The sequence below is a fragment of the Hyperolius riggenbachi genome, chromosome 3, assembly GCF_040937935.1.
Source record: "Hyperolius riggenbachi isolate aHypRig1 chromosome 3, aHypRig1.pri, whole genome shotgun sequence".
Taxonomy (NCBI): domain Eukaryota; kingdom Metazoa; phylum Chordata; class Amphibia; order Anura; family Hyperoliidae; genus Hyperolius; species Hyperolius riggenbachi.
This window is the reverse complement of record NC_090648.1, coordinates 140,638,260-140,661,866: the sequence shown is the minus strand read 5'-3', so window position 1 is coordinate 140,661,866 and position 23,607 is coordinate 140,638,260. Positions and strand designations below refer to the sequence as shown.

The 23,607-nt window shown below is 42.3% G+C and overlaps 1 protein-coding gene across 1 annotated transcript in view; it reads left to right on the top strand.

Moving 5' to 3' along the window:
* The window catches only part of IGDCC3 (immunoglobulin superfamily DCC subclass member 3), a 194,830-nt gene that overhangs the window by 122,869 nt on the left and 48,354 nt on the right, over positions 1–23,607 (top strand). Inside the window, exons 3-6 of the mRNA XM_068272436.1 lie at positions 14,857–15,001; positions 18,257–18,387; positions 18,502–18,639; positions 20,626–20,784. Of these exons, the coding sequence (XP_068128537.1) occupies positions 14,857–15,001; positions 18,257–18,387; positions 18,502–18,639; positions 20,626–20,784 (573 nt within the window). The remainder of the gene's footprint in view (positions 1–14,856; positions 15,002–18,256; positions 18,388–18,501; positions 18,640–20,625; positions 20,785–23,607) is intronic.

Here is a 23,607-nt window from a genome sequence, read left to right as displayed (position 1 = left end):
AACGTTGTACTTGTTCCTCTGCAAGAATGCCTTAGTGAATTTTGAGCAGTGTTTAGGGTCGTTGTCTTGTTGAAAGATCCAGCCCCGGCGCAGCTTCAGCTTTGTCACTGATTCCTGGACATTGGCCTTCAGAATCTGCTGATACTGTGTGGAATCCATGCGGCCCTCAACTTTGACAAGATACCCAGTCCCTGAACTGGGCACACAGCCCCACAGCATGATGGAACCACCCCCATATTTTACTGTAGGTAGCAGGTGTTTTTCTTGGAATGCTGTGTTCTTTTTCCTCCATGCATAACGCCCATTGTAATGCTCTAATAACTCAATTTTAGTTACATCAGTCCACAGCACCTTATTCCAAAATGAAGCTGGCTTGTCCAAATGTGCTTTAGCATACATCAACCAGTTCTGTTTGTGCTGGAGGCAGAGAAAAGGCTTCCTCTGCATCACTCTCACATACAGCATCTCCTTGTGTAAAGTGTGCCGAATGGTTGAACAATGCACAGTGGCTCCATCTGCAGGAAGATGATGTTGTAGGCCTTGGGTGCTGGTCTGTGGGTTGACTTGATTGTTTTCACCATTCATCGCTTCTGTCTATCCGAGATTTTTCTTGGTCTGCCACTTCGAGCCTTAACTTGAACTGAGCCTGTGGTCTTCCATTTCCTCAATATGTTCCTAACTGTGGAAACAGACAGCTGAAATCTCTGGGACAGCTTTCTGTGTCCTTCCCCTAAACCATGATGGTGAACAATCTTTGTCTTCAGATCATTTGAGAGTTGTTTTGAGACCCCCATGTTGCTACTCTTCAGAGAAAATTAAAAGAGGGAAACTTACAATTGACCCCCTTAAATACTCATACTCATAATTGGATTCACTTGTGTATGTAGGTTATGGGTCACTGAGCTTACCAAGCCATTTTGAGTTCCAATAATTAGTTCTAAAGGTTTTGAAATCAATAAAATGATAACAGTGCCCAAATTTATGCGCCTGCCTAATTTTGTTTAAACAATTATTTCACACTTTCTGTAAATCCAATAAACTTAATTTCATGCCTCAAATATCACTGTGTGTGTCTCCTATATGATATATTTAACTGACATGTTTTATCGTAACAACCAAAGATTGATACAGGAAAATCATGACGATTAACAAGGTTGCCCAAACTTTCGCATCCCACTGTACATACAAAGTATATATAAGACAGATGTATGAACAACATAAGGGCAGAAAAGAGGTCACGCTAAAGGCGGGCTGTAAATGCTTTTAGTGTACTATCTCATCAGCAAGATGAGTTGCTCTTCCATGATTTGTTGTGGCAGCAGGGAGGTTAACCCCTCCCCTCCTAATGTCCATTGGGCAGAGGTTGCGAATGGCACAGGTTCCTAGGGATTTTCTGCACAAGCTGCATTAATCCTGCTCCACTGAAATGTAGGTCAAATCCTGAGGCTGCTTTCCAGTCATGCTGCAATCCATCTACTTGGCATGGTTGTCAAACACGACCCTGTAACTGGGCAGAGATCAGAGTCTGCCCTCTTGTCACCAGGGCATCACTGATCCCTGAGAGGCTGAAACTGTCCTATTGGCCCTTGTGTCACCATGCTATATGGCCACCACACTGTTCCTGGGATTAAATATAATCTGCGACGGTATTCTGGGACTTTGTGAAGAACCTTTATGGTTTAGTCACTATGTAGAAAATAAGATAAGCTAACATCTGTGATACAATCCCTTTTCCCTTTTTTTTTTGTTTTAGATCATATACCCTTACATACACGAAAAAAGGTATTATAAATGTGTATTTGTGACATGACTAAACTTCCATGGTACCGCTTCATCTATTTTGCTTTGTTGTATTCGTCTACTTTCCCCAACTGCTACAACGTTGGCAGCGACATTGTGTCCCGGTGACTTTTTAGGTGATTTTATGAGCAACTCATATTGTCTTTTCAGCATGATCTCATTGTTAGCATTAGCTTCTGCAAGTTGATGCAGTTTTTTTGCACTTTGTATGCAGTTTGGAACTGAACAAATCCAGATTAAGAGCAGTTTATGTGATTGCCCCATGTCCAAGGTGCAGGCAATTTCTATCGCACTTTGTATCAATTTAGAAAATGATCTATTTACTTCAGGTCTCATGAATATGTGGTCTGTAACAGTGACTAGTATACATCTACAAGAGGCTTCAGAAAAGTTACCAAGATACTAACATGTTGCAATGCCACCCAGGGATTTCACAGAGCCAGTAGATTATAGAGTAAAATTATATATTATTTTCAAAACACTGCGCTGATATATAGCAATTAATGTGTGTATAATATGCTGGTGCACTTATTTAGAAAAATTAAAACAGCATAAAGCATATATAAGATAGCGCTGAAATTCCAAGTACAAGTCCACAAGCAGCAAATTTCGACAATAACAATCCTAATTGGATAGCAGCAGTCCTAAATTCCTTTCCAAGCCAGTTTTAATAGGCCCTACTAAGCCATTAACCTCCCTGGCGGTTTATTTATTTTGCCAGGGAGGCTGAAATGGGTTTTTTTTTAAATTAAAAAAAAAATATTTCATGCAGCCAACTGAAAGTTGGCTGCATGAAAGCCCACTAGAGGGCGCTCCGGAAGCGTACTTTCGATCGCCTCCGGCAATCGAAAGTAACAAGATAGGCCGCAATGAGCGGCCTATCTTGTTTCGCTTTCCTCGTCGCCATGGCGACGAGCGGAGTGACGTCATGGACGTCAGTCGACGTCCTGACGTCAGAGCCGCCCGATCCAGCCCCTAGCGCCGACCGGAACTGTTTGTTCCGGCTGCGCTGGGCTCGGGCGGCTGGGGGGACCCTCTTTCGCCGCTGCACGCGGCGGATCGCCGCGGAGCGGCGGCGATCGGGCAGCACACGCGGCTGGCAAAGTGCCGGCTGCGTGTGCTGCTTTTTTCAGAATGCAAATCGGCCCAGCAGGGCCTGAGCGGCGACCTCCGGCGGCATACCCCGAGCTCAGCTCGGGATTACCGCCAAGGAGGTTAAAAGGTACTACTTTTACAAGACTTTGTTTTTTTTCTACCTACATAATGGGCTCTACTCCAATTGGTGGCCGGCTGGATGGTCTCCTCGTCGTCATTTCTAAAATAGCTTAAGCTATTTTAGAAATGTGACTACTTGTGTCATATACTCAGAGGTAAATCTACCACTACCTCCTTTACCCGGATTTTATCTTGTCCAGGGCTGGATTTCCTGAAAGGCCACAAAGGCCCATGCCTTGGGCGGCCATAGCCCAAGGGGGCACCTGGACGTGAAAGACTCTTTTATGCTAGCCCAACTCCAGAAGTGGGCCATCAGATGTAAACAAAGTCTGTGATTGGCTAGTTGTCAGATAATTCTTTGAGTGGCCAGGGCATTGTGACTAGCATCAGCACCTCAGTTGGTAATAAGGCATTCAATCCGAGGCTTTGTTCTCATCATAAGGCCCTTTACTAGGATTATATAGCTTATTAGAAGCAATGAAAGTGTCATTGTGGCCTGACATGGGAGGTTGCATTGATCCCTGCAATTGTCGCAAACTCCTTAAAGGGACACTTAAGTAAAAAAAAAAAGAGTTTTACTCACCTGGGGCTTCCAATAGCCCCCTGCAGCTGTCCGGTGCCCTCGACGTCTCCCTCCGATCCTCCTGGCCCCGCCGGCAGCCACTTCCTTTTTTGGTGACAGGAGCTGACAGGCTGGGGACGCGAGTGATTCTTTGCGTTCCTGGCCACAATAGCGCCATCTATGCTGCTATAGCATATATCATATACCATAGAGCAGCATAGAGGGTGCTAATGTGTCTGGGAACGCGAACAATCACTCGCGTCCCCAGCCTGTCAACTCCTGTCACCGAAACAGGAAGTGGCTGCCGGTGGGGCCAGGAGGATCGGAGGGAGACGGCGAGGGCACCGAACAGCTGCAGGGGGCTATTGGAAGCCCTAGGTGAGTAAAACCCATTTTTTTTTGTTTGACTTAAGTGTCCCTTTAACAGCCCAATTCATTTTCATTAAAAAGTGGTGTTCTGATTTGGGACCTTCTAAATGCTAAATGTTTGGCTCTATTTGGCTGAAGGAGGGTTCAACCAAGCCAGGTCATTTTAGAGTTACATGTCTTCGCGAGCTTTTTGCTCCCAACAAGTATCCTGTATTCTGCAATACATCAAACAGTAAAAGATGCTTATTCTATAGATGCATTAGTATGCGTTGTAAATTGGGTGTACTTATGTGTTGTGAATAATTATGTACGAGAAACGTGCAAATACTCACCCAGTATGCATATTCATTGACTTACAAAACGTCTAGACCTGTTCCAATCTTCTGTAATATCCAGTCTCATGGGAACATTACTATAGAAAATATCCTCCGACTGTTAAGGGTATAGGGAAAATGTTCACATTTTTAAACATCCAGACGGAAGTGAGAGGAGAAACAAGCAAGGAACTTGATTTCTCACTTCTGCACAATACCTGAGCTGAGAGGTTCTGCCCTGGGGGCTTATTTTAGAGGCTGACACATTGCCCGTCTGCTGCAGCTTAACAGTGGCGGGAGGTGACATGGAGAAAAGCTGCTTAGGTGTGAATCACAAAGCATGGCTGTATCCCCCTTCACATGTGCATATTACCGGGTGACAATGAGCGTTCAAGCAAACGTTTTATCTAGACAAATTCAGACTCAATAATGTTCTAGTTTATTTCTTGTATAAATGATATAATGTACCGTGGAAGCACTTACAGATATCTATTCTTCTATCATTCTTATTAGTATGTATTACTATAACTCTGACATCTTCCTCAGCTCTTTACAGAGTATAAATATTCTTGTCACTAATTGTCCCTCAGAGGTGTGTTTTATTGTTGTTTACTTGATAAACCTTCTTTGTAAACTAATTGTCCCCCAGAGCAGCTCACAATCTAATTCCTAGCATAGTTTTGTGTCCATCATAGCCCATAGGTGGCCGCACACAATACAATACAAAGATTCAATTTTCCCTTTTTTCGGTAAAAACAAAAGGATGGTCTAAAAAAATTGATTTTTTTAAAGGTTTTTCTTTTTATTAGACTGAAAAATCTGATTGAATTTCCCCTTTTTTTCTATACAAGTCAATCGGAAGTGACCAATATTTCTGATCAATTTTTCAAGAGATTGAATGGTGTAGGATAGATTGTCAGTTTCCTCATTAACAGACTTATGTAATTTTTTTTTAGAGCGTTTTCTTTTTTTCCGATCACGAAAATAGCGAAAACTAAAAGGCGTAGGGCGGCGGTTTATATATGTTTGGAAAGAGGAGAAAGAGAGCTTCAAAATGGTATGCATCTTTCCATAGTTTCTGCACTGCTCGGGAGTCCCTTTAATGCCACCTGGCTGAAAAAAAATTCTGGGGGGAACACTGATGTGTGTATGCTCTATCTATCTATCTATCTATCTATCTATCTATCTATCTATCTATCTATCTATCTATCTATCTATCTATCTATCCATCTATCTATCTACATTTTGCTAAATATTATTTAGTCTGCACCTTATAATCTAAGAATTTATGTTTCTTTACATAGGATTATCTCTTCTTCTTATTTTTTTTTTGTGCTGTGTCCATGATATGGTTGTTTCTGCATGAATTTTGGCCCAGGGTTTTATCCTCTACGTAGTCTCAATCATTACACTGGGAGTGTGACTTGGTGAATCAGGGACCAGCATGCATGCGTTAGATTCTTCTACGGGCGATTATGCTACTTTATGCAGCTGAAAAATGGACCAATCAAATTCTATCTTGGAGAGATCCATTTAGTCTATTTTCGCATCAACTCAAAATTATTTGCATCTCATTGACCGTTACTACTGACCGGCACATTTGAGCCATGTATATATACATGTAGAGTCAGTGTTGCCCTTAACGATGGTGTTCAATCATTAGGTTGACTCTGCAGTGAAGAAACGCTATACAGACACAATGCTGTGTTCAATGAAGGGAGGGGGGGGGGGGGGGGGCAGGGCAGGAAGAGGGCAGTGCATGGATTCCAGCGGGCAGGACAAATGATAAAGCAAAGTGCTCATCTGTCACTCATCTCGCCACGTTGCCACCATGGGGTTGATTCAAGTGACAGACAGCCTACTGGGCCAATGAAAGTGCAGCAATCTCATCCTCTGAATCCACTGGACCCGCCAGGGCTCCTTGCGGGTCCAATGGAGCGATTGTTAAGCATAACAAAGCGCTCATTAAACTATCAGAGCAGAGCGTAATTTAGCAGCGTACGCTATGACTGCATAGCATGCGCTGGAGATTACTACCATGCGCTACTGTCATTAAGCTGCCCTGCTGTAGCAGTGCAGCTTAGTGAATCAACCCCCATGTTCCCTTTAGCATGTGCAGGTGGCTTAACTGTGGGTATTCAGAAAACCTAATTTAAAACCTTGTATATTCGGGGTTGTAGTTAATTTGAGTTTGAGTAACAATTCATTTGCATTTGAAAAGGCATTTAATTTGCATTTGTATAGGCACTTCATTTGGGTTAAAATACTGTTTATTAACAGCCACCCATTCAATTCAATAGAATGAGCAATCAGAAGAGCACTTCAAATGCAGATTAATATTACTTGTTTTGTTTACAAAATGGTACACAAAGCAAAGCATTTCAAATGCAGCTACACTGTATAGCTACAATGAACATAAGATCTCATTCAAAATTCAAAGTCAGAATTTAACCAACCAAATATCTTTAGAAATCAACCCTAAAAGAATACTGAAATAAAACAAAAATGTGACAAAATATTACATTTAGAAGGAAAATATACAGGTAAGATAGCCACTGATGTATGTAAAGAAACACAGAACAATCTGATAATTGGAATTTACACTAATGAGTGTGTTTGCATCTTTTAAACCATCAAAGCCAAGAAAAAATACAATCAACCAATCTAACTTTAAGTGGACCTGAACTCTTGTACAGGACATAAGGAAAACATAGAGAAATGCACCCTGCATGTATTTTGAGAGTTTAGCCTGTTTAATTCCCCCTCATTTGTGTCTAATCACAAGTGGATTGTGATTGTAATTTGATCTCTCCCCATGTGTCACATGACTGCCAAGGCAGATAAGGCAGATAAGCTCAATTGAAAGTACACAACGTTAACAATATTTCTGCTTCCATGAATCAGGAAGTAGAAACCAGTGCAGATTTATTTTAGGATTTGTATCAGCTGTAACAAAGAAATGTTTTTTGTTCAATGGTTATTATGCTGTATTTCTGCAAAGAGGCAGAGCTTTCAGCTTCAGCTCTGCCTCTCCTGATGTCAATCGCAGCGCATCGTCACCAGTCCCCGCCCCTCTCACTCTTCCTTCACAGAAAGGGGCGGGGAGAGGCGGAGATCTGCACGGCGATTGACGGCAGGAGAGGCAGAGCTACAGCAGATAGATCTGCCTCTCAGCGCAGCAAAATCCACAGCCAAGTTGGTTGTGGATGTTTGCACAGGGATTTGGGGGCTCTGCAGCCCCCGTTTAGCAGCGGGGACGCAGCGGTTTACTTGTGCTGAGAGCACTGAAGCTAATTGTAAGGTAAAAAGGGCAAAATTAATGTGCTTCAGTGTCTCTTTAACATATGGTAGCAGTATGGGGGCTTCGCTGTTAACTGCTAAAATCGGCATAAAATTACACAATAAAATTACGCAAAATTATGAATGATTACAATTACATACAAAATTGATTACAATTTTCCCCCAAATTTCACATTACGATTACGATGCATAATTGTGAATTACGATGTGTAATTACGCAAAGTCGTTATTTCTGCTCCTCACTAATGTTCAGTAATCACTGATGCAAAATAAACTGGAACTAGGTTTATTTACAAGTTACCGCAGCTGTACATCAAGCCATGCTTTGCTTTGTATCCTGTACACACACTGTTACATGCAGGAACAGGAACAGGAACAAACAAGTCTAGAACAGCATAGACAGATCACATGCAACCTTTATCAAGTGCTAGTAAACTTGATAAAGGTCTAGATGACTGAAACTTTGTGCTTTCTGTCATTGTAAAAGCGAGTTTACAATTCATCCAGGTGGAGTGCTGATTCGTTCTTTCACTGTGGCTCTAACAAGGTCTATCAGGGCCTCCCTGGGAAATATAACATTATACTGTGAGATGATCGAGTGAAGCTGGACTGGTAGATAACTCATTGATAACTGTCAGAAGCAGCAGTATACAGTATGTTCAGCTTACTATATTGCTAGTGATAGAGAGAGACAGCACATAAGCAGCTGTTTTGGAGAATGTTCAGTTCATTTCATTTCATATTTCTTGTATATTAAACTATTTCTGGAATTTTCCTTAGCTGTTATATAGCAGCTTTGCTTACTAAGGTTTGTGTTGCTCTCTCTCTTCCTTTTAATAGCAGTAGAGTATTGTACCATGTTATCAACAAGTAAAATAAGTAAAATTGTGGAGTTTTGAACCCGGATGATGCCATTTATTGGCTAACTTAACCGCTTCCGGACTGGGCTAATTGAAATCAACACCCTGTTTGGGACCTGTTATCCCTGCCAGGGCGTAGATTTCAATTTCCGCACCACACGCTCCCACCGCTACTACCGATTACACCGCTCTACCATCGCTGCAGGTCAATCACATTGACTCACAGGGTCAGGGGCCAATGAAATTGGTTTCTGACCGGCTCGCGGAGCTCTGCTGTCATAGCGAGTGGGCTTCAACGATGGGTGAGAGGACGAGAGTGGTGGATCCGTGCAGCGTGACATCACTAAGCCCCGTTTTTGTACCAGCAGTCTCTGGTCTTTAAGGGGCCCAGCGTACTCAAGTGGTTAAAAGAAAGGTTTGCCAGCAAATGGTATCAACCTGAATCAAAACTTCCTTCTCTTCCTTTTAATATGACACCATGGACCCACATGTTAAATTTGTGGAGCTCTGTAATATTAGCAGATCATTGACACATCATTGCATCCAGTGGTTCTGGAGGTGTGTCTAGCTTTAAGGGACAATTTACATATTCATCAGTGATGCATTGTGGGACAAATTATATGCTCACTTCAACCTGAATAATTGCAAATCCCTTCTGTTTTAAGACGGCACATTTCTGTTTTTAGTAGCAGGGCCTTTTGGTCCTTTTTTGCACCTTACACACTAGGAATTCTGGTTCACCATGAGCTGGCTGGGCAATCTGTAACCATGGATCCACATTGTGATTCATTTACAGTTGCTGAGGGCATGAAGGGAAAAAAATAAGGAAAACCACATCAGCAGTAACACATACAGCAGTAATACTGTCAGTTTTAGTGTAGTGGCTGAATAGAGTACTGGTTAAGGGCTCTGCCTTTGACATGGGAGACCAGGGTTCGAATCCTGGCTAGGTCAAGTACCTATTCAGTAGGGAGTTCAAGGCAAGACTCCCTAACACTGCAGGGTGGCCTCCTGAGCGCGTCCCAGTGGCTGCAGCTCTTGAGCGCTTTGAGTCCGACAGGAGAAAAGCGCTATATAAATGTTCGGATTATTATTATTATTATTATAGTTTTGCTCCTAATAATTTGTGGACATTGGAGCTATATATTTTTTTAAACCAAAAGTGCAATATTTTCCTCATGGAGGAACAAGCACCATGATCCTATTCATAAAGCCTTTGCATATCTCCTATGCTTTGCAATTGAAAGAGGTAGACCATTTACTGGTTCCATTTGTCTGGCTTTATATTTTGCCTATCTTATCTCACTAGTTGCTAAATGCTATCCCCCTTCAAACCTAACATATACAGTACAGTAACTTTTCCATTGCTCAATCCCCCCCCCCCCCCCAAAAAAAAAGAAAAATAATAATAATGTGTGTGAAGACTATCAGAGCTGAGATTACAGGATAAGTGCATACGCTTGGCACTGGCCACTGAGCACAGTATGGCACCTGTGTCTTTTCATTGAGGTGCTGGGAGCTCCATTCATTTAAATGAAGCAATTTAAGTGATAAAAAAGAGCAGACACCAGTAACATCATGGCCATTGCAGCCGTTTATTAGAGTGAGAGGGCGCAGTTTCATGCATGGCTGCATCAGGCAGAAGATACTACTCTGAGCCCTAGCAGAAAAACCATAACAATGCCTGACCCTGTCATAGACAAACTGTAAAAGTTAAGGTACCCACACACTTATAGATTTCCAGCAGATTCGACCATCAAATAGATTCCTGTCAGATGCCCTGTCAGGTCGAATCTGCCAGTATGAAATCTATTGAAAACCCATTGAAATGCAGCGTTGCACTATTCGATCCGATGCAACGCAATGGGCCATGGATATGCCGCCAGCAGCCAATTACCCTAGAAATTCCATCCAGATCGATCGAGTAAATTGATCGAATTTGACCACAAATCGATTGATCGGTCAATCGATCATGCGATTTGCTGCATCAATTTCTAGTCGATTCGATCAGAGCAGTCAAATCGGCCATAAGTCAATGGCAGATATCGATGAGTGTATGGGTACCTGCAGTTGGCTGAAGGTGTAATGGTTAAGGGCTCTACCTCTGACACAGGAGACCAGGGTTTCGAATCTCGGCTCTGCCTGTTCAGTAAGCCAGCACTAATTCAGTAGGAGACCTTTGGCAAGTCTCCCTTACACTGCTACTGCCAATAGAGCGCGCCCTAGTGGCTGCTGCTCTGCTCTGGCGCTTTGAGTCCGCCGGGAGAAAAGCGCAATATAAGGCCTCTTGCACACTGCAAGCAAATCAGATTCAGATTCAGATTTTTAATCTGTTTTTACATCCGATTCCGATTCAGATTTTTAATCTTAACTGCATGCTGCGTTTTTTGATCCGTTTTTCTGTTGAATGTATTCAAGGAAAATCGGAAACGGAATCGGAATCGGAAACGGAATCGGAATCGGAAAACGGATTTGCAGTGTGCAGGGAGCCTAAATGTTATTTGTCTTGTCTTGTACCTTCAGTTTATAGAGCCATTTCACAAAACACTTCGGCGTATGCCTTGCGAACACATGCCTTCTTTTAAATGCATTGCATGTGGTTTTCTGTAGAAAATCATTATTGCTTTCACACTTGTGTGTTTACGTTTATCATGCTGTGTTCCATTTATACGAAAGCAGCATGCCTCATTTTTGGGGGGAAAACATGCGTTTCAATGTAATGGATAGTGGAAGAAAACACAAACATGCACTGACATGAGAAAATAGATATATACTAATGGATATGTGAAAAGACCCTCAGAATTCATCAAAGTCTGCATATAGATGAGTTTCCTTTAGCTGGGTCTTCTTAACAAATGTGATTTGAGGCCTCTTGCACACTGCACGCGATTCCGATTCAGATTCCGCTTTTTAATCAGTTTTTACATCCGATTCAGATTCTGATTTGCAGTTTGCTCCCTGCACACTGCAAATCGGAATCTGAATCGGATGTAAAAACTGATTCGGAATCGCGTGCAGTGTGCAAGAGGCCTGAAGTTTATTTTATATATAAACAATCCTTTTAAAGAGTAAAAACATTTTTAATTTTTTATGATATTCACTGATGAAAAATATTTTTTTATGATAAGAATATGAATTTGATATTTTTTAAATGATAAATAAGAGTATTTGACAATTGGAAATTGATAATATTTATTTGCTTTCATGGGTAAATTTAGTGGAAAAAAACAAAACAAAAACATAACAGTTTAGTGAAATCTAAAAAAAAACCCATAAAGAAAACACTGCAAATTATTACTAAGTTGAGTGTGACACCATGATCATGACTTAAAAGGAAGAAGGCAAAAAAAACAATAGGGATACTCGGTGACAAATTCAAATATTTAGCTTTCAGTTGTGGAGATCACTTAAAAAAAATACCCTGTAACATAAAAAAAACCCTCTGGGGGATACTTACCTCGGCAGGGGGAAGCCTCTGGATCCTAACGAGCCTTCCCCCATCCTCTGCTGTCCCGGCAATCCAGCGCTGCGACCCCCGAACAGCGGCGTGGTAAATCTTTACCTACCACGATCCAGCACAGGCGCAGTACCGGCTCTTCATTCACGCTAAGGCAGAAATAGCTGGGCCCGAACGTATCCGCTCTACTGCGCAGGCACGAGTCCTTTCTGCCTTAGCCCGAAGGAAGAGCCGATACTGCGCCTGAGCTGGATCGTGGTAGGTAAATATTTACGCGCATACGCAGAGCTTGTAAAGCCTTGTCGAGGAGGTTTCGGGGGAGCCAGCGCTGGATTCCCCCAGGCTACAGAGGACAGGGAAGCCTCATTGGGACCCTGAGGCTTCCTCCTCCAGAGGTAAGTATCCCCCAGAGGGTTTATGTTTTTTTTTTTGTTTTTTTTTGTTACAGAGTCTCTTCAAGCACCAAAAGAAAATTCCAGTGCCAGCCGACAGGGCTCCTGAGTGGCCGGTGACCTCAGGGTCAGACGGTGGCTGCAGTCAAATTATTAGAATAAAGAATGCAGGGCAACATAAGAGATCAAAATTGAAGCAGAAGAAAGAAAAAAACGATAGTAGAACAAAAGATAATGAGAAAGAAAGAAGGTTACAAATATAAATAGAGAAGTAACCACAAGAAGAATTGATGAAATTAGAATCATACAGATTTAGAAGCATACAGGAGAAATTAAGGAACTACTATAGTGAAGAAACTGAGCAGTTAAAATCTGACAGAAGCCCTACTGGGACACATGTCCTCTTTATATTTTGCTTTCTATGTGAAGATATTCATCCAGTTTGCTATTTCAGTGGAGCGTATATCTCATATAATACTTAATTATGTATGCTATCTTTTTGTTCTCAATAAAAAGATGATTGATAAAAAAAAGCATTTCCTACATAAGTAACTAACTCCCAAAGTGGTAAGATACCAGCTGGCCTCCCTATTCGCTTGCACACTATTTTGGCAATTGAAATGAGCAACTTCCATTCAGGGAATGCTTAAACAAAGAAAACCCTGAGAATCCCCCATGAGGAGATGGACGTGTCAGATTTTAACTTACTTGTTTCACTGTAAAATATTAATAGATTAAATAAATATTTAATTTTCATCTTTAATTTTGAAATTAATTCTAATTTGAAATGTTATTTATCAATAAGCAGGGGGTTAGGTTTGAATGATAAATATAGTCAGGTGTCATCAGCATAGCAGTGGTATGTCAGACCATGTTTCTGGGTGATTTTTCCAAGTGGTAGCAGGTATATACTGTATATTGTCAACAACAAAGGGATAGTATTAAACCCTGGGTCACACCATATTTTATGGGGACAGGATTGGACCCTTTGTGTTCTGCCGGCCAAGAAGGAGGAGAACCACTGGAGGATCCGAGAAATCCAAAAACCTTCTAGGCCTTGGATTTGAGAAAATTTGGTATTCATCCCATCTCTAGTTTTCAAAATGAAAAATGAGCTAACGGCACCATTACACTGCAACAATTTGTATACAGAGAGTTTGCTCTGCTGAAAACTAGCACTATAATCTGACTCTCAAAGCAGCCCTTGCGCTGCTCCCTCATCCGCCTCCGGCTGTACTTATTATTTAAAGAATACCCGAAGTGACATGTGACATGATGAGATAGACATGTGTTTCTACAGTGCCTAGCACACAAATAACTATGCTGTGTTCCTTTTTTTCTTTCTCTGCCTGAAAGAGTTAAATATCAGGTATGTAAGTGGCTAACTCAGTCCTGACTCAGACAGGAAGTGACTACAGTGTGACCCTCACACTGAAATTACCCTTTGTCACCTCTTTCTTGCTCTCAGAAGCCATTTTCTGCTAGGAAAGTGTTTTATAGTTGGAATTTCTTATCAGTGAGGGTCACACTGTAGTCACGTCATGTCTGAGTCAGGACTGAGTCAGCCACTTGCATACCTGATATTTAACTCTTTCAGGCAGAGAAAGAAAAAAAAGGAACACAGCATAGTTATTTGTGTGCTAGGCACTGTACATACACATGTCTATCTCATCATGTCACATGTCACTTCGGGTATCCTTTAATCAGAACCATTTTATACCTAGAATTGGCCAGTCAAAAGAAAACTTTAACTATGATCAATCAGCTCCTTAATTAATACTAGCAATTTCCAATCAGGATCTTTGATCCCTTTTACACTATAAGGATATACATAAAAATCTGTCTTTTTTTCTATGTTATCTAGCAAGGGTGGATATTTGTGGACTCATGGTAATATACATTCAAAGCATCTCTTTATAGCTTAGTTAGCACCCTCTGTATACTGGGAACAGCAGAGCACCTTTCTTTCACAAAAAACAGAAATAGCCGGGCTATTTCACTTGTTCCTTCCAGCCAGTCAAAATAGCTCCAGGCAAGCATTGCATGGTGTTTAGAGCAGGTGTGGGAATTCTGTATGCTTTCACAGATGTATAGCTACTTCTTGTTCCCTTGCCTGACCTGGAGGACGTTTCCTCAGGCGTCAATGACATAGTGCGTCTACATGGGACTAGCAGAGGCTGGCAAACATTATGTGGGTAGTTAGTGGTTATTGTCACTAAACTGCTGCTACTGTATAGTGATCTATTTCTGTAAAATGCAGCATTGCCCTTTGTACTCATATGATCTTTAAAAGCTTTGCTAAACTGAAGAATTGTTGAAGCCATTAACTGTATTTCTTTAACACAAACCTGAAGGCATAAGAAAAAAGTGAAATGTCCTCTACCAATGCAGAAGAAAAAGCTGTGCATGAGTGGCTCTGTGGTACTGCGCAGGGGTGGGCTGTACTTTGCTCCTGTGCAGTGGAGCTACACTCGTACACCGAGGGAGGGAAGCGAGGCTGCAAGAAATATATTCTACTGTGGTAATTAACTAACTTTTTTGGTCTCGCTTCAGGTATCCTTTAAGTAACTTTTCTCTTCTTTGACAGCTATCTCGGATTTTCACATATTCCCACGAGACGCAACTGTGGAGGAGGGTGGTGTGGCCAGATTCCAGTGCCAGATCCGTGGAGTCCCAGAACCACAGATTGTATGGGAAAGAAATGGAGAAACTATTGACACCGAGCATCCAAGGTACTTGGGGCAAAGGGTGATAGACAATAACTTTTTTTGTACTAACCTGTTACCTGAATCAATTTATAGCTTTAGTGATAAGTCATACCCAACTAATCAGTCAAGCAGTGGAAAGAACAGAGATAAATCCAGTGCTACCAATCAGCAACAAAAATGACGTGACGTTGTAGGCTTTAGTTAGCAGCGCTTTATATCATCCAATTTGTCTTGAACTGTACCTAGTTGTGCTGGACAAGTCCTTGTTTCAGATCTAAGCAGTAATAGCATGGCTCCTTACAAAAATATAGCGGGAGTTTTATGATCTTCATGAAGAAGGCCTTTGGAAAGTTTTCTATTGAATGAGTGACATGTTGTGTTTTGTACAAATTACTATGTTCACCATCAGGGCCGTGCGGAGGATGGTTAAGGGGGCAGTGCTCAATTTTAAAAAAAGGTTCCCCCATCAGCAATAGGTAGATTCTACCCGCCCCCCTGATAGCAATGGGTGGCCTCTCCCTGCCCCCCTCCCCTTACAACTATAGGCTATAGGTAGACCCTACCTGCTCCAACCCCCCATACATCAGCGATAGGTGGCCTATCCTTGCCCCCCTGCCCCCCACAGCAACAATAGGTGGCTTCTCCCTGCTTCTCCCCACCCCAGACAGAACAGCAATGCATTGACCTTGCCTCCAAGCACTAGGATTGCCCCATCCCTCATAACACTGAGGACACAGTCTGGACTCTGTAGGGTGAGTTGTAGTCACCTGTCATCGTCGGCTGCACTCTCCCTCCTCTAGTCCAGCAGTGAGTGTGAACAGAGTGCCTCTTCTTCATACGTGACGTGGCTGCCATGGAGACGACAAGCTTTCCAGCTCTGTTTCACACTTTGGAGCTACGATTACTTCTCTGTGCTACCACTATCCATAGGCTGTGATTGCGCCTCAGGGAGGAGAAGAAGAGGCAGTCTCTGAGTAAAGGGATCCATACGTCAGCAGCAAAAAAAAAGGGCTTGAGCACCCAGAGCTCCCCCCTGTGCACGTGCCTGTATCACCATTGATTTCACAGTAGTGGAGTAATGGTTTCATTAGTGGTTGATATGAACCTGCTACTGTTCTTGAGACTTAAGCTGGCCATACACTGGCCCGATTTGCCGCCGTTTCGACAGCAGATTCGATCACTGGGATCGAATCTGCTGCCAATCGTTCGCGCTACACGCCGAATTTCGATCCATTCCGTCCGATTCCGTCGATCGCGCCGTGCAGAAAATAACCGTCGATCGGGGGTAAAGTGCGCATCGCTAGCGGCGTTCGAGTGCCCGACGACCGACGCAATAGAGCTGCAAGCAATACATTACCTGTTCCACCGGCGCAACTCCCGGGTCTCCGCTCTTCTTCTCTGCTCTGGTCTGGTCTCCGGCATGCTTCCCTTCTTCCTCTCCCGGCAGGAAGTTTAAACAGTAGAGGGCGCTCTACTGTTTAAACTTCCCCCAGACATGAAGAAGTGAAACATGCTGGACCCGGAGGCCAGACCAGAGCGGAGAAGAAGAGCGGAGACCCGGGAGTCGCACCGGCGGAGCAGGTAATGTATACAGGATGGGGGGAAGCGGCGGCAGCACCACCACTACAGATTGTGAACGGTTTCAGGCTGAAATCGGTTCACAATCTGTTTGCAGTAAAGGTAGCCATACGATCCCTCTCTGATCAGATTCGATCAGATAGGTATCTGTCTGTTGGTCTAATCTGATGGCAAATCGACCAGTGTATGGCTACCTTTAAGGTAAATGGTAAGTGTTTAGCAGTGCGTGACTGGCTGTAAATGGACATACACCTCACCAATGATGCATGGTAGTGTACCTACTCATTCTTGGAACAGTCAGAGCTATGGGAAAGCATTTTCCTGAAGGCCGGCTCACACTCTGCTCTTTGCCTGAGATCGCGTTCAGCTCCGCAATCGCGATTTGTGGGCAAAATCACGCGATTTGCACATGTAATTCTTGTTCGATAGAACGGGAATCACAGAGCAATCGCCCCAAAAACGCTGCATGCAGTGGGTTTGCGATTTATCGAAATCACAACTGCTGCAGTGTGAATGTATCCATAGGGATACATTGTAGCAGCTCTTTGCTGATCGCCGGCGATCAGCAAAGCAATGAAGAATCGCCCCAATGTAAACCAGCCCTGAACTGGCTGATGGAAGGGTCCTTAGCTTGTGATGCCAATAGATTCTGCCATGTACCTAGCTCCTCCCCTCATAGCACAACAGAGTGGCTTGTGCCTGCTTGTTACCCACCCTCACACGTCTGTTGCTGGCTTTAGTCCATTGACTGTTTTGTCTGGTACATAAATAATCTTTGTACATAAATCATTTTGTGTTTTGAGAAAATTGAAGTCTCTCATATATTCCCATATCTTAAGAGGTAATGTAATGATAATTGGGCCACCTTTGGGATTCTCTTCTAATTACAGTATAGGGCTGCCATATAACGTCTTAGTTACTGAATAGCAGGGATAGAAGATGTGATCACATGACAGCTACATTTACAAGTGTCCTTTGTAGTTATTATCTTCTTTATGATGCAGTACTTCATTGCAAGTGCCAAATATTCAGATCAGTCTCATTAAGCAATCAGCATAGAGTGCTACAGATCAAGAGAACAACATAGATTTGGCAGCCCATGTTAGAACGTGATCTCCACATTTATTACTATGATTTCCCAGGATGCTTCCGTCTTATAGCAAACCTAAACTGAAAAATAAAAGTCAAAACAAACATACACACGTCACATGCTTCCCTCCGACGTAGTCTACTCATTAATCTCTTTCTCCTCTCCTATGTCCTGTTTGTCCACTGTGATCAATGGAATTCTCTGTCTTCCATTGAAAAAATGGTGATGACCCCATAACAGCTTCTGGGTTAGCACTCTATTTACCTGAAATATTGCCCCCTTGAGCCATAGGTAAATATGGGCATTACCTTGCACATCAGTTGTTCTTACAGTTATAACTGACAGCAACTGATATAGTGGAAAAGGGCTCTACGGCTTCCAGTTCCGACTAGATTAGGTCAGAACTGGAAAGAATTGTTGATGGAAGAAAATGTTGAGCTTCTGAAAGGACCTTACGGTGAGGTAAGTGTGTAAAATTAGTTTGCAGATAAATCATGTGTTTTAAATAATTTTACTCGGTTTAGGTTCTATTTAAATACTGTTGTTTCTAGAAGGGCTGTGTATGAACATAATGCTGAACCTTTTATTTGATCCATCTTTCTGTCACACAGATACACCCTGCTGCCCACTGGTGTGCTGCAGATAACCACCCTCGAGGCTGAAGATGGAGGCAAATTCCGTTGTGTGGCCAGCAATGACGCTGGCAGGAAGTTCAGTCCTGAAGCCATGCTGATAGTTACAGGTATGAGAATATGCTTCTGTATGTTCCCCACATAAGTATGTATCATAATATTAGAATGAAAGATCAGTTTGTAAAGGAATGTGTCATAATGGATTGTGCTGATGTCTGCTGCAGGTCCTCATTATACAGGATTTAAGGATCCAATGATTCTAGTCGGTCCTGAAAACCTTACTAAAACTGTTCACCAGACAGCAATCCTTGAGTGCATGGCTACAGGAAATCCACGTCCTATTGTGTCCTGGAGTCGTCTTGGTAAGTTAAACTAGTCTGGTGAAACCAGACTTCCCAACTGTCCCTCTTGTGAAGGATTAGTCCACATCTTTTAAACAAATCCCTCTGTTCTTTCTTTTCAGTTGAGGTATAACCACTGGTAACTGGTGAAATTGTAATGCTCAGCTTTGCCTTGTATTGTGTAAAGACCTCTTTGCAGTAGCTCTTCAACAAGTCACTAAATGTACTGTACATGGGGCCGGATTTACAAGGGAGGCCTGCTGGTGCCCTAAACTCCGCCCCTGAACACAGGCCACACCCCAAGACTGTGCATGGGCCGGATTTACAACGGAGGCCTGCTGGTGCCCTAAACTTTGCCCCTGAACACAGGCCACACCCCCAAGGAAAAATATTCTGAACTGTAATCCCTGCCTTATGTCACTAACTGTCCTTAGATTCTTAAACTCTAATCACTGCCTCATATCATCCTTAGTGACATGAGACAAAGGTTATGGTGTAAGTGCCTGAGGTCAGTGATATGAGGCAGGGATTAGACTGTAAGCTCCTGAGGTCAGTGATCTGAGGAGGAGGGGACCACCTCTCCCACATAAGGCGCATGTAGGCACGTGCCTACAGTGCCTTATGGAAAATCCAGCCCTGACCGTACACTCACTTTTTGCTGTACACTGTCATGTCCACGCACCTAATCCTTAGGTGATTGCAGCAACACTGAGGTGGGGGAATGCGATGTCCGATCCCTATTATTAGTAAATATAATCTAGTTCAGAAATAAACATTATTTGGTCAGTAACACATTCAGTTAAAAGTGGTGCGAAACTCAAAATTAAATGTTTGCTCTAAAACATTAAACACGACATAAAATGTATAAAAAAACATAAAAAGACGTAATTTCAAGGCATAGTTACACTTCACTTCAGCTAATTGATTCCCGGTTGCAGAACAAAATATCACTTCTTGTAATTACTGTACAAAGTAGAGAAAGTTCTCTGCTGTCCCCCTGAGTTTAGCAGAAGATTTTTATGCATTATTTACACTTTCTGATATTAGCTGAATAAAATGGCTTTAATTCACTAAGGGCTGTTTGGTAAAAACAATTAGATTGTTGAAATAGATGCATTAGAAATCAATCGAAATTACAATCAGGCAGCATGTTGGGGCAACAATCTTTGGCAGATTCGATCACAATGATCTAATCTACCAGGGAATGTCTTACAGTGTATGGGCAATGGACACCTTAAAGTGTTCTGAAAGTCAGCATTTCTTCTTTGCTGTAAAAGATTATTTACAACCTTAAACCTACAAGCACAAAAGAAAATGGTAGCAGAACAGCATTCAAACAGTTAAACACAGCACTTTGTTCTGCAGTGGAAAGCTCCTTCAGCTTATGATCCGCATCTGAAGAGGAGATAACATTATCTTTTGTTTACATTCCTCTGTTGTTACTTTCTTAGCTGTGCTGAGAAGGAACTCTCTCTCTGCTTCTTGCATGCACACAGTTGAGACTCACTAGAAGATTTTAATATATAATAAAAGCAACTATGGTTAAAATGGCAGCTTTCAGAGCAGATAAACTGTACTTTGGGAACTTCTAATTTGTAAATGGACAATATTACTTGTGCACAGAAACAAATATGGTAACTGAATGGATAATAAAAAGTAGGAAAACACATATTTATTGAGTGTCATGTCACAGTTTCAGACCACTTTAAGAACCTGTTCCAAGACAATACTAGCTGACAGCATTTACTTAGCTGTTGTTCCATACTGGTATCTGTATATTTATAAAGTGAACTATTTTGTCACTTTACCTGTCACTTTCCATTCGAAGTTAAATTTCAAGTTGCACAGGATATAAGTGTGTCCTGTAAAGAGTATTTATGCAGCCAAACCTGCAGCTAGATGTTTTTCCTCAGTATATGCTCTAATGGGGAAATTATGACTGTCTGGGGGAGCAAATGGGTTTGGAAAATGCCACTCTAAAATACATAAACTTTGAATTTCTTACAGATGGCCGTCCTATTGGTGTGGAAGGGATCCAGGTTTTGGGCACCGGGAATCTGATGATTTCTGATCTGACTATAGATCACTCTGGAGTCTATGTATGTGCTGCGAACAAGCCTGGAACCAGGGTGCGGCGCACAGCACAAGGGAGGCTTGTAGTACAGGGTAAGCAAATCAGGACCAAGGCTTAATAAAGACATGTTTGCTTGTGATTCCATTTAGTTAAATATACAGATTTTTAGCATATCCACCAGGTTGTGGTTTGTGTCTCAGACAGTACAGCCAACATCTTTGCTGAACAACTTATAAGATAAAGCTATTTAGAAATTTCTGCATTAAAGCCCATCTACTCTTAAATGGAATCCCTACTCCTCCGATCACCCCCAGCCCTTCCCCATTGGCATAGTTCGCAGTTGCAGCCTTATGCTGCCATTATTATTATTTAGTATTTATATAGCGCCAACATCTTTCACATCGCTGTACAGAGTATATTGTCTTGTCACTTAACTGTCCCTCAGAGGTGCCCACAATTTAATCCCTACCATAGTCATATGTCTATGTATGGATGGTGTAGTGTATTTATCGTAGACTAAGACCAATTTAGGGGCAAGCCAATTAACTACAGTACTATTGCTTTTGTAAAAGGGACATTTTTAAGAGCCCAACCTGGCCTTCCAGTGAGAGCACATTTGGATGTGATTTTTTTGCTGGGCCCAGACCCCACCAACATCAAGTGCAGAGAGCACAGCATGTATTGCAGCTTACAATGGGCCGGATGCAATAAAGTGTGGAGCATACAGCAATGTTACCATTACTACTGGCTGAGGAGCACTGGCTGTTAAGGTGTTAGTACCATGGGTGTGGAAGTGGTAATGCACACGTTGTTATGGTAACGTGTAGTATAACATGCATGTTACCACAGTAGTACCCATGGAATTAACTGGCTAATAAGTGGTGCTCCACGATTGGTAGTGCCATGCGCACAGCAACTTTACACAGCTTATTGCATCTGGCCCAATGTTACAGTGGACAATGTTACTGGAAAACTAGCAAACCCTACATGTAGTTTACAGGGAAAATATATTTTTATCTAAAGGTGCACTATGACGAAAAATTGGAAAATACATATGTACATATGTACACTTGTCCTAGAATAACTGCACCATTATTTTTTGTATTACTGTATAGCTGTCACTTACAGTGAGCATTATAATCTACCAACATGGAACGTCTTACCAACAGGTTTTAGACTAGTCCATCTACTCATGGGGATTTTCCCTACGTTTATTATTGTTTAAAAAAGCATTTCCTGGAAAGGATGTATGTAAACATTCCTGCCAGCCTGCCTACTCATGTGCCACTATCCTGGCAGCTGGACCGTGCCAATGTTATTCAAAGAGTGCTTTTGAAAATAAAAAAATACTGAGATTACCCCATGAAGAGTTGTACTAGTCCAAAATCTGTCCATAAGAGTTTCAGAGTTGGAAGATTATAATGCCTGCTGTAAGTGGCACATGGGAAGCAAAACAGTTATAGCTCATTTACTCTGGGTCATATGTACATTTTATTTGTATATATGTAAGAATTTATACTGTTTCCTCATAGTGCCCTTGCCCTTATATTTACCTGTTCCAGGCGGCTTCTTCTCTTCCTCCACCAGTAGCTCAGAATGTCTGGCAGGTCTTCAGTGTCCCGATCAGATGATATGACATGTGATTGGGATCCAGGAGACCGTGGTGGAAGGGGGTGATGGAAGAGATGGAAGAGACTCTTCCATTACCCCTCTTCCCCCACCGGGTGGCGCTGCAACACTGACAGGATCCCCTTGATCTCAATCACATGTCATATCATGTGATCGGAACCGAGAAGACGTGTCGGGAGTAGGCTGCCGCCGCGGTGGAGTAAGTAGAAGCTAATCCAGGTATCCGAACAGATATGTATAAGAGCTGCCTGACGCCACCCCTACCCTGCTGGGCCTGCCAGGCTAGGGAAGGCACGCTTCCCCAGCGGCAGGAAAAATTTGGCCCAATTTTATTTGGCTGCTAAAGGGTTAATATTATGCAAAAGTAATATTTATGTTAGACTAAAGGTGTCAATCAAGTGAAGGTTTCAGGATGAAGGTCCAGGGAGGTGTTCAGTAACAGCCAATAATTACAGCTCAGCAGCGCAGCGTGCGTGGTTCCTGAACCTGTCCTCATGTAACCTGATTTAGTCTTGAAGAAAATGGAAATATGTTGGGTGGAGGAGGACAGAAATAGCTTTGTGTGAACAGAGAATATCTCGTCTCAAGATGCTGCCGTGTGATTACATCTGTGCATCTCTCTGCTGATTCTCTTTCCATTAAATTACAGACACTGCTGCTATTTCATGCAGTAAAACATCTGACCCGCAGTCCATTTCAGTGTTAATATATCGACCCTCTCAAGTCCTGATTTGAATGTTGCTGGATTTTCCCAGCACTAGTTTTCCCCACAGAGAAAGAAAGAGACAAGGCGCTGACAAAAGAGAGATGTGTGCATTGAATGTACAGCAATCTCTGTATCCACCCACATTCCTCTTCACCATGCCCACAAATGAAAGCACAGATTATCGTTTCCTAGGGAGGAGGTAGGTGAATTAGGCATTGTCTGGTAAAACAAATGGAAGATTCCATCTTATGGATATTAGCTCTGCGTTCTTCATTTTCCCTGTTAATTATAAAGATGACCTGCACAGCATTAATCATTTTATACTGTGCAGGAAGCTTCAGAAGAAATGTTTGGTCATTTTAGTTGTTATTTTAGTACATTTCAAAGTGTGAGGTTTCAGACCTACTGTGGCCCTGTACATGTCCATATTGCTTGCCTGTTACCATGGTAGCACTAGCAGCTTAAAGAGAAACTCCGACCAAGAATTGAACTTTATATTAATCAGTAGCTGATACCCCCTTTTACATGAGAAATCTATTCCTTTTCACAAATGGATCATCAGGGGGCGCTGTATGGCTGA